This window comes from Microtus oregoni, unplaced genomic scaffold, assembly GCF_018167655.1.
Source record: "Microtus oregoni isolate MIOR12 unplaced genomic scaffold, Mior012 000032F_ref0000030, whole genome shotgun sequence".
Lineage (NCBI taxonomy): Eukaryota > Metazoa > Chordata > Mammalia > Rodentia > Cricetidae > Microtus > Microtus oregoni.
This window is the reverse complement of record NW_024543091.1, coordinates 11,296,936-11,309,498: the sequence shown is the minus strand read 5'-3', so window position 1 is coordinate 11,309,498 and position 12,563 is coordinate 11,296,936. Positions and strand designations below refer to the sequence as shown.

Sequence of the window (12,563 nt, the reverse complement as noted above, 5' to 3'; positions counted from 1 at the left end):
ATCCCTGGTATGGAGCTGGGGACTTTTAGAGAGATACTCTGAATCAATGTCGAGAGAGAATAAAAGCATGGATCCTTGCTTGCTGCTCTTCTGAGCTATCTCTCCTCACTCTTACAATCTGGGGTCCAGCCCATGTAACAGTGCCACCCACGATGGGGTCTTCACACCTTAATTAATAATCAATACACTCTCCCACTCCAGACATGACAACAGGCCAGTGTGATTGGTGGCCTATATAATTCATCGCTAGATTTCCTTTCCACATGACCCTAGGTTATGCCCGGTTGACAACCAAAGCTGACTAGAACAACTTCAATAATCCCTGGCCAGAGGAATCCCATAAGGCCTGATAGGTTGTGCTCTCTAGTAAGAGGTATTTGTACAGGTTATTTTGCTGAAAAGCCTCAAGGAGATAAACAAGGATATGAAAAGGAAGAAGAGACTATTCAAAAGTGTATATATTAAAAATAGTGATTTATTTGCATTTTGTTCTCATTGACTGGAGGAGGGGGAAAGGAGTGGGGGGAGGGGGAGAGGAGTGAGGGGAGGGGGGAGGAGTGGGAGGCTGGGAGGAGGCGGAAATTTTTTTTCTCAATAAAAAAATAAAAAAAATAAAAAAATCAATCTTCAAATAAACCTTTGAGAAATAATTTTGGTATGTGCATTGTTACCTTGAAGGAACAATTAGATGAAGATTTCCAGTTTATATCACTACTGGACCCTCCTTACATGGTCCTACATTCCAGGTGGGTGTATCATCAGATGAGAACAAGGATAAGATGAGCCTTATTTTACAATGCTTCATTATACAGCTTCTTCCATTCTGTTAAACTTGATAAACAGTCCGTCACCTTGTCTTCTCATCTTTTGTCTTTATTATTGTACAGATTTAAAAGTGGTAGCACTTTTGCTTCTAATCATAGCTAGGAAATTGCATTTAGATTCTCCTGAAGTGAGGATGTGACTTTCTTAGAACTCTTTAGAGATGCTCACGTTGTTAGTGTAATACATCCCTATAAAAAACAACTTGTTCCCCCTTGTTGGAAAATAGGAACCTTTACACTAATTCATAAGTCATTTAGTTCACCAGTAATAGAATCGGAAAAAATCTACTTTCTGTTTTTAGCTATAACATTAGAAACATACATTTATAATAATAAGGGCATATAGAAATTTGAATAAGTTACCACTAACATAGCTAAGAAACTTAGACTCTTCTTTGTCAGAATAACTGTAACATATTTTATTCATTACTTGATTAGTTTTAATTTGTATGTCTATGAATATATGTCTGAGTAGATTTATGTGCACCATGTATGTGCAGGGGTCCCTAGAGATCAGAGGAACATGTTGGAACCTCAGGGATGGAGTTATCTACTCCATCCTTCTGGGTGAACAGGTGTCAATTTCCTCTATTGAAGAAAAAGCCTGCGTGTTTAACAATTCTAGTTTCTTTAATGCTTATCTGCAAACACCTGAACCTTGTATCTGCAGGGGATATCCCATTGAAATCAAATTCTACTCCTTGGTCCCATAGGCTTTTGGCCATAATATAATGCAAAGTGTACTTAGTCTGACTCCAAAGGTACCAGTCTTTTATTGTCTCAACAGTATTTAAAAGTTCAAAGTCCAAAGTCTTTTCTGATTCTGTAGGAAATCTCTTAATTGTAACCACCCTATAAAATAAAAAGAGCAAATTACATACTCCAAACATATAATGGCAAAGTATATACATTAATTTTCCAAAAGGCAGAATTAAGGGTGGGAACAAGAATTCCTAGGAAGAGGGTGTGTCTGCACACACTGATTAACTAATTAGAACTTCAGTGATGTGGTGAGGTTGGAATGTTGCAGATGCAGAGGCGAATTCCCCTACCTAGGCAAGCATTAGCTCTCTGTGTAGCCAGTCCTTGCCTACCCTTGTGTCAGAACTAACATTCTGTAACTAATACATAAAAGCCTTTTGAAACCTGTTGACTTATCAGATAATTGTCTCCCACCTTCCCAAAAGATTGCACATGAGGGCTATAAAGAACCCCTCTCCATCTTGCTGTAACCACCTCTTTGAGATATCTACCAATATATTCAGACTTGCCTTTATTCATGACTTTTTTTGTTGTGTAAAACTGTAAGACTTCATGAAACCAATTCCACTTGGGAACAAGGAATTTGGAGTAATCTACATCTGTTTACTCAGGGTGCAGTTATTGGAAATAGTTCCAGAATAAAGTATCTCTTATAACTTTTAAGGTAAGAGCTGTTTATTGGTTGGTAGTTTTTTTTGTTTTTGTTGTTTTTGCCACAGTGAGGGAATAATTGGTCAAAACAAGTCTGGAACTTATCAGGTAGATTAGATCTATGTTAGAAATCTCTTAGTGTCCTCATTGTTGCCTAGGTTCTCTGGGATTATGAATTGTAAACTGATTTTCTTTGTTTTATGTCTAAAAACCACTTATTAATGAGTACATATTATATTTGTTTTTCTGGATCTGGGTTACCTCACTCAATATGATGTTTTCTAGATCCATCCACTTGCCTGAAAATTTAAAGATGTCATTTTTTTCTGCTGTATATTACTCCATTGTGTAAATGTACCACATTTTCCTTATCCATTCTTCAGTCGAGGGGCATTTAGGTTGTTTCCAGGTTCTGGATATGACAAAAGCTTTTTACAAAATACAACATCCCTTCATAATAGAGATTTTGGAGAGAGCAGGGATACAAGGAACATACCTAAACATAATAAAGGCAATATACAGCAAGCCAACAGCCAACATCAACCTAAATGGAGAGAAACTCCCAGCATTCCCATTGAAATCAGGAACAAGACAAGGTTGTTCACTCTCTCTGTATCTATTCAAAATAGTGTTTGAGATCCTATCTAAAGCAATAAGACAACAAAAGGCGAACACGGGGATACAAATCGGAAAAGAAGAAGTCAGACTCTCACTATTTGCTGATGATATGATAGTTTATATAAGTGGCCCGGAAATTCTACCAAGGAATTTCTACAACTCAAAAACACATTCAGCAATGTAGCAGGATACAAGATTAACTCAAAAAAAAAAAAAAAACAGCTGACTTTCTTTACACAATGATAAATGGGCTGAGAAAGAAATCAGAAAATCAACATCCTTCACAACAGGTACTAATAGCATAAAATACCTCAGAGTAACTCTAACCAAACAAGTGGAAGATTTGTATGACAAGAACTTTAAATCTTCAAAGAAAGAAATAGAAGAAGACACAAAAAGTGGAAAGATCTCCCATGTTCTTGGGTAGGTGGAATTAACAGAACAAAAATGGCAATCTTACCAAAAGTAATCTACAGACTCAATGCAATGCCCATCAAATCCCAGCAAATCTCTACACAGACCTCGAAAGAATGGTGCTCAAGTTCATATAGAAAAGCAAAAAACCCAGGATAGCCAAAACAATCCTGTACAATAAAGGAACTTCTGGAGGCATCACAATCCCTGACTTCAAACTCTACTACAGAGCTACAGTACTGAAAACAGCCTGGTATTGGCATAAAAACAGACAGGAGGACCAATATAACCAAATCGACGACCCAGATATTAATCCACACACCTTCGAACATTTGATTTTTGACAAAGAAGCAAAAAATATCAAATGGAAAAAAGAAAGCATATTCAACAAATGGTGCTGGCCAGACACTGAGAGAAACAATTAATAAATGGGACCTCCTGAAACTGAAAAGATTCTGTAAAGCAAAGAACATGGTCAAAAAGACAAAATGACAGCCTACAGAATGAGAAAAGATCTTCATCAACCTCACATCAGACAGAAGTCTGATTTCCAAGATATACAAAGAACTCAAGAAATTGGTCATCAAAAGAATGAATAATCCAATAAAAAATGGAGTACAGAACTAGACAGAGAACTCTCAACAGAGGAATCTAAAATGGCAGAAACACACTTAAGGAAATGCTCAACATCCTTAGTCATTAGAGAAATTCAAATCAAAACAACTCTGAGATTCTTTCTTACACCTGTAAGAATGGCCAAGATCAAAAACACTGATGACAACTTATGCTAGAGAGGTTGTGGGATAAAGGGAACATTTCTGCATTGCTGGTGGGAGTGAAAGCTGATACAGCCTTTTTGGAAATCAGTATGACTATTTCTCAAAAAATTAGGAAATAATCTTCCTCAAGACACAGCAATACCATTTTTGGGTATATACCCAAAGGATGCTCAATCTTTTCTTAGTATTATTGAATGTTGTGGCCAAGTAGATGTTTCAACAAACAACCTGTTCTACTATGCACACACCTTTACAGCAATGATCTAAATCTGTTGCTAATGTTTGTCTTCTGGCTACAGCTTTTGACTCAGTTCCTAGCTTCACTTAGAATCAAGGATACCATAGTGCAGGACATTAACAGGACATTAAGCTCAGTGTTGTCTTTAATAAAATTCTAATCTTTTTTAACTAAATAAAGTGATGTTTAAAGTATAAACAAACAAGAAAAACACAGATCTTCAGTATGTTTGAAGAAATTAAATATAACAATATATAGAGATACATAATTTATTTGAAAGGGATTTTTTTTAGCACAAGTGAAAATTTATAAACTCAGAAGAATTTTTCTGAAATGTGAGGAAATTGTCTTAAGTAATATATTTCTCATCTATCTTTTTTGCTTTCCAATATTCTATTGTTCATTTTGGATACCATTTCAGTGCCTTTGAATTTTATACCTTCCTCTTCACTTCCTCTTGCCTGTTCTAGTCATTTCCATTTCCTGATGATTGTTCCTGCTGTAGCAGGATTCAAATCTCCTTAGTACGTTAAGCTCATCAGTGTTGGATTTGTCTTGTAGAGCAATACACTATGTGCTTATATCATTTTCAGACTGGTAAACCAATTTCATTGAGGATGGATTTTCAAATTACCATCAATGTAGCTGTGGTTCTTTTAATAAAAATATTTCCTCCAGAGTTTCCAGATATATATGATTAATTGATTTCTTAACTGTTTTCTGAGTATTGCATTCTCTGCATTCTCATTTCATCTTTAAAACTAAGTGATGCCAACATTTTATCTTGTAATTCTCTCTTTATTCCAATACATGCTTTTACAATGCTAACTAATGCACATCTTTCTCCACAAACAATTAATAAATAAGTAAACATAATAATTTTATGTTTATTAATTATTGTAGCTGAAGGAGACATGTGAATTGTATTAGACCAGATACTCTTATGCTTGTAATAATAGTCTTGACTTTTTTGCAAGAACACAGAAATTTCATGCATTTTTTTCTATGGGTGCTGCATAAATTTTAATCATGTTTGCCTTGAGGTGAATGTAGGTCAGCTCATCACTTTCCAGTAAGTGTATGGGCTAGCACACTTCTTCTCTGATTTGTTCACATCTATAGTCTTTTGTAAAGTAAGAAATATTTTTTCTCATGTGAAATGTAGGATGAAATATGAGTGTTTACCCATGTAGAGGTACACACAGGACTCTCGGTTATTCTTTTGACATCTCAGGAATGTGCATGCAACTTTAGATGGCTTTCTTGCTGCCTTATGTATCACTGTCTCTTCTCTCCTTTAGTTTATAAAAAGCATGACAGTGGACCAGGATGAAAACTATTTTCTAATTCTAGAAAAAAATATTAGAAAAAATATTATTATTATCTTACTAAAGTAAGGGCATAATTGACTTACCAAGTATGGCACTTAATACTGTGAATAACTTATCCAAGTTGAGGGGCTCACTGTCCATTATTATATGTGATATGCTTATGTACAAAATACACTTGTTTCTAAGTTGAAAAGATATATAGATAAAATTAACACAGATACTTATTATGTAAGTCTAAAAATAATTAAAGAATTGCTTTAGTATTGTGGAACAAAATTGAAAAGCCCCTTTGATGTGAGATTAATAAAAACTTAGAGACAGAAATTGGGGTTCAACCTGAAGATCAAAAAAGCGAAACAGCCAGCTACTGACTTCTACCTTTACTTTAGTCCAAAATGGCAATCCTGCCTCCAAGAATCTCAGAATGAGTCTGAAACTGAGAGCTGTCTCCTGTTTTATATTTTTCTCTAGTTATGGGATTAGGGGCATGCACCACTACTGCCTGGTTTTTATGGCAAACTAGTGTGGCTACTGGGATTAAAGGTGTGTGTCTTTACTGCCTGATCTGTAAGGCTGGCCAGTGTGACTGTTTTACTTTTCTGATCCTCAACTAAACTTATTTATCAAAATACAAGTGAAATGTCACTACACGTTTTCTATTTTGAGATTTTATTGATTGTAAACCATTTTGAATTAATGAAAACTATTGACTATGCATAATTGTGTTTAAAATATTTGTACTTACTAACGTTAGTTAGTGATGAAGTTTTAAAAAAATAAATATAGTAAACTATACTGATTCAATTGGATACTATGGCTGTGTTTAGATTATTTTGGTTTATAATGATTAGCAATATATTATTTTCACTTTCATTAGTCATCAGAATACTGAGGTAAAACAGTAAATGTTTGCTTTCAGAATTATCAAAGTTATTGTATGTTTTCTCTAATCCTCTTACCTTCTTATTCTGAACTGTGATGTATGATGCTTATATTGTCTTTGCCTTGTGTTCTAGGCTGTACCCTTGAAGGACTAGCTGATGTTTCTCAGCCACATTCTACTTCAAATTCTTCAATCCTGAAAGGAAACCCAGGTGTTGTGGCATGGAACTGTAAACTTAATCTGTAATCAGTAGGTATAAGTTTGGGTGGTCACCTGAAAGTTAAACGAGGGGTTTCAGGCTGGCCTGTAATACATAAGATATAAGCAAGACTTTGCTTTAAATAATAGCAACAAAGAAGATAAAAGAATGAAAGAAAGAAAAAAGAAAGAAAAGAAATAAAAAAATTTAAAAATTCATCTTAATTCATGATAGACCACCTTTCCTTTCCTGCTCTGCTTGGTTCCAAATCTCATTTTATTAGAGTTGACAGTAGAAGATGGGGAGGAAAGCCATTATTGAACCATTAAACTTGATTATATATAATATCCTTTCATATATATTGTTTTACTTAGAACACATATCAGCTTCAGAGAAGAATAAAGTGTACAGGTTAGTTGCACAGAAGACCAAAATACACGACCATGTTCTTAGAGTGGTGAGACAGTTATCCTTGAACAGAACTCTCTTCTTGTATCAGGAGACCTCATATGTCATGCTGTTGGGAGTTGTGAGGCCCAGTGAAGGAGACTGTCTGTTCTTGGAACAGAGTTATATCTGAAAGGTTTTCTGAAGTTTCTCAAAGTTAATCTTTTCTCTTTATTAATTTTGTTTTCTACTAATTCTTTATTTTAAAAAACTTGTTTATTCTCAGTCTTCTGTTGACTCCTAATATGAGTTGATTTGCATGTGGTTGTTTTTCTAGTTAAGAGCTACAATGGAATAGCTATATAAAGAAATTAAAAATAAACAGTTTTAATCAATAACCACAAAATATGGAATAGATGAATGGTTATTGCTTTAAGCTATTCATCTTGGATTAGATTTCTACACAACAGAACCTATGGAATATAGTAGGTGGTCATTATATAGTAATAGCCATAGAGATTTCAATGAAAACCATTCTTGAACACAAAATTACTCGCTTGCTCTATAGGACCTGGTTCTTGACTGACTTGGCTGATTTATTTTGTCTTGTACATTCTTCTAAAACCATCATCTACACTGGCTGGCAGGTGGATGGTCTAGGGCCTCAGAGTCTGTAGTTGGCAGCTTGTTGTCTGAGACTTTTTTTTTCCTTTTCCTGTTCTTGCAGGCTAGATTGGTCTCATTTACATGATATTCTTAGTATCCCAGGGGCAGTGGAGAGCAAGACCTAATGCACAAGTGGCTCACATGCATCTGTTTTGTATTGTACTTGTAAATGTTCTTTTGGCCAAAGCAAGCTACATACCAAGCCCAGATACACAGGGTGGAGAAACTGCTCTCATCTCTTAGCGGGAGTATCTGTAATGTTATACAGCAAGATGCATGAGCAGGCCCTGTGGTTATGTTTATCATCTGCAATGGAATGGCTCCCAGCTGTTCTGCTGAGTATTTTCAAATATCATATTCCATAAGTATTTTAGGAACATTTTACCAAGAGTGAAATTTTCAAGGGGGTTTGAGTCTGGCTATGTAAGTTCCAGTTGGAAGAGAGAGCTGGAAAAGCACCACCAGTCACTGTCATGGTTTGAGCCACACAGCATGGCTGGCACTTGCGAGTTCCAGGGCCATGAATGTACAGACAAGCCCTCAGGCAAAATACCTAGCTGCACTGGGGACCTTAAAAGGCAATACTAATTGTACAAATCCTGGAGCATGGGAGGTCATTCCATCTTCAGAAAATTTTTTTTTATCATTTCTATCCTTGAATATGATTAGCTTAATGCCTCCTCTTAATTTTGTTCTGAAGACTTTTAGCTAAAGAATGTGTGATTCACTAGCAAAGACTCACAAACTTTGACAATGTCTTCCTTTATGTGTAGATAGATCAGGGAAAAAATCAAAATCGAAGAACCCACAAACATCTCTGGAACCATTGCCTTATCTGTTTAATAAACTTTGTATATGGCTGAGACCTGTGTAGGGTGCTGACTTCTTCAAAGATGCATGGAAATGTGTATGTAATGTTGTTATACAGAGGTGATATGAAAAGCGTGTTACCTTTGAGGGAAGGTAAGAAGCTAAGTGGGAGCAGCGGATTCTAGTGGACCAAGAACAAGTTTGAGTGGGGAAAATTCTGCAAAAGAGTTAAGACAACTGAGGAAGAACTCAAGAGTTATCCTAAATATTTACTAATATTATGATGAATAATTTTAATGGATTACTATGAAAAATAATGGTCTTGGTGAATCTGAAGAAAGGATACAGATTAGCTGCAGTAAATGATCAGAAGTAAGCCAGAAGTGGAACAAGAAAGGTTATACATGCTTAGCACAGAGAAAGCTGAGTCAGGAGCCTCACCAGACTGAGACTAGCCAGAGTTCATGAGATCCTGTCCTTTTTTGTTTTAAGTATTTTTAATGCTATGTTTAATATGGGAGTAAAATGGAAATAGAAGTTAGAGTAGTACATTTTTTTCTGTGGGTGTGGTGTGGTATGGTGTGGATTATGTGTGTACATGTGTGCATGTGATTGGGATCCCCCTCTGTATGCTATGAATATGTTTTATTACTATTGGTTAATAAAGAATCTGTTTTGGTCAATGGCTTAGCAGAATAAAGTCAGGCAGGAAATCCGAACAAAGATACATATAGAGAGTAGGCAGAGTTTAAGATGCCATGTAGTTGCTGAAGGAGACAGATGCTCCAGAACCTTTACCTGTAGGCTACAGCCTCTTGGTGATACACAGATTAATAGAAATGGGTTAATTTAAGATGTAAGAGTTAATTAAAAATAAGCCTAATCTAATAGGCCAAACAATGTTGTGATTAATATAGTTTATATGTTCAGAACTGAATGGCCAGGAAACAAAAGAACAGCCTCCGTTTATGTGTGTGTGTGTTTGACTTTTTTTTTTCTCATACAGAGTAGTTAACTGAAGGGAAAAGAAAGCCATTCTATTCTTCAGCTCACTAATATTCAACAGTCAAAATGGAAGTAGGTTTCCATGAATCCTATTTCTTATAAATTAGATTCTAGAAGAATCAGATTCTTAGGGTGCAGTTTACTATCAGGATGTTAAATTAACCAAAGCAGGCACTTGAGACCAACACCTGAGAAGGGAAAATGAACTAAGAGTGATTGGAGGAAAAAGTAGTATTAGGGACGGCCACAACTGCTCCACAGAGACCACCAGGTACTGTAATAGCTATTGACAATATTCCTAACAGAGATAAAATTCCAGGCCTTTGTTCTCTGGCATGCACTGATATTTCATGTAGGCTACCCTGGAAAGTGTTTAGGCATGATGGGGTGTGGTTGAGTTCTCTTCAGCTAGGGCTGACACTAAATGAACTGTAAGCTCAAGTTAATCTGCTGTCAACATCCTGGAACCTAGTGTCTCAATCCTGTCTCTGGTGAACGATCTGAGATGAGAACACGACCTGTGCCTGCCCCATTACCTTCTCCTTCAAACCCCTTTTGTGATCTTCAGCTGTTTGAGCCACTCCTCTTTATAGTGATGATTTATTTTCCAAGCTATTGTAGGGAATGCAGTTGAGTATAAGAAGTAAATAGTAGTCTTTCCCATCTTGCAAGATGGCGGGTGAAAAAGGCGAGAAACCTGATACAAAAGAGAAGAAACCTGCAGCCAAGAAGGCTGGCGGTGATGCCCCTGCCGCTGGTGCAGCCAAAAAGGGTGACCCTAAGGCTAAAAAGCTCAAGAAGGGGAAGCCCCATTGCAGCCGAAATCCAGTCCTTGTTAGAGGAATTGGCAGGTACTCCCGATCTGCTATGTATTCCAGAAAGGCCACGTACAAAAGGAAATACACAGCTGCAAAAACCAAGGTTGAAAAGAAGAAGAAAAAGGAAAAGGTCCTTGCCACTGTCACAAAACCAGTTGGTGGTGACAAGAATGGTGGTACCCGGGTGGTTAAGCTTCGAAAAATGCCCAGGTATTATCCTACTGAAGATGTGCCTCGGAAGCTGCTGAGCCATGGCAAAAAGCCCTTCAGTCAGCATGTGAGACGCCTGCGTGCCAGCATCACTCCTGGGACTGTCCTCATCATCCTTACCGGGCGCCACAGGGGCAAGAGAGTGGTTTTCCTGAAGCAACTGGGCAGTGGTTTACTGCTTGTGACAGGACCTCTTGCCCTCAACAGAGTTCCTTTGAGAAGAACACATCAGAAGTTTGTCATCGCCACCTCTACAAAAGTTGATATCAGCACAGTTAAACTCCCCAAACACCTGACTGATGCTTACTTCAAGAAAAAGCAGCTGCGTAAGCCCAGGCATCAGGAGGGCGAGATCTTTGACACAGAGAAGGAGAAATATGAGATTACAGAGCAGCGCAAGTCTGATCAGAAAGTGGTGGACTCGCAGATTCTGCCAAAGATCAAAGCTGTTCCTCAGCTGTAGGGCTACCTGCGCTCTCAGTTCTGTCTGACCAACGGGATGTATCCTCACAAACTGGTTTTCTAAATTGCTGACAACCTAATTAAACAACTTTATGTGTCTCAAAAAAAAAAGAAGTAAATAATATTCTCCTGTAAAAATGACAGGGTAGTACTTTGTTATGAATTTAAGTTGAACTTTGTATATCACTTTATTAACTGGTAATATTAGCACTATATTTTGTGGGATCATAAAAATATTTTTATCTCTACTCTAAGTGTAAAAACAAAAATTAGTCACTCTAGCTCACTAAATCTCTTACACATGAAGAGTCTGCAGAATTGCAAGCACGGAACATGCTTTCTGGTGCTTTATAACTAAATATTACAAGCTTAATTTCTATAAGCATTGAAACATTATGCTATCATTTCTGCTTCAACAATCAAAGCAAAGCACAGTTGGTTAAAATGAAGCAAGTAACATAACATTTTTATCTTGGTTTATTTCTTTTGCCTTCCCCCTTCCCCCTCCCTCCATCCTTCCCTACCCACCTCTGTCTCCTCATTCTTATCCTTCTATTGCCATAATTCCTTTGATTTTTGACTCTTCTGTTTCTGCCTTATAAGTCCATTCCTAAGAGTTAATCTAGGATAGCCATCTCACTCAGACTTGTAATAGCAACATGTGAATCTTTGTCATGTAACAGGACATGGGGATTAGCACAAGGATATTGTGAGAATTGGCAAATCTTTCTTTTCACTGCACGGAGAAAACCTTATTTTAACAAGACTTACTTTTGGATAACATCTCTTATGTGGAAATGCAGAAGACTCCTTTTTGGGATGCTTGCCAAGAAGTCCTTACAAGTATTTCCTTAACTGTTGAGTATGGGAGATTAAAAGAAGCACTGTGACTAGGAGGTCCACAGCTAGCTAATGAAGTATAGAGGGACAGGTACCAAAATATTTGAGATCTTGGTTCTGCCAATAAATAATTATGAAATTTAGATCTTAAATAAACTGTATTAGGACTTCCATTGCTGAAGGAAGTCAGAGCAAGAATGCAAAGCAGGAACCTATAAGCAGGAACCCATGCAGAGGTGTTGTGCAACAAAACTTCGCCTGGAAAGACACAACACATGCCTACTCACTACACATGGAGAACTCATGACACACCAAAGTATGGATACAAACAGCATCCAATTTGGTGAACCAATAGGTTTTATTGATTTCACTTACAGGGGCAGAAATGACTCCAAGACACAGCAAAGCCCACCCCAGCAGCAGTGACAGCTTGTAAACCTGGGAACCTGGAGCACAACACACAGCCTGTAGGTAGCTTAACAGTGCGGGCAGTGTGCTTCCCAGGTGGCTCAGCTGGTCTGAACCTTCCAGGAAGCTCTTCAGGCTTTCACTTCTTTCAGGTAGTGGGGTCTGGGTTCAGTTCTTTTTTTCTGTAGTTCAGCTTCTCTTGGTTTGAGAGGAGAAACTCTTAGCTACTTTGAGTTGTTTCCCTTCCTATTTAGAGAG

At 37.2% G+C, this 12,563-nt stretch overlaps 1 protein-coding gene across 1 annotated transcript; it reads left to right on the top strand.

Annotated features, from left to right (window-relative positions):
* Window positions 1–10,228: 10,228 nt before the first annotated feature.
* On the top strand, window positions 10,229–11,073 carry LOC121466159 (60S ribosomal protein L6-like). The gene has a single exon (XM_041679737.1). The coding sequence runs from the start codon at window positions 10,240–10,242 to the stop codon at window positions 11,056–11,058; it is 819 nt and encodes a 272-aa protein (XP_041535671.1). The 5' UTR covers window positions 10,229–10,239; the 3' UTR covers window positions 11,059–11,073.
* Window positions 11,074–12,563: the final 1,490 nt, after the last annotated feature.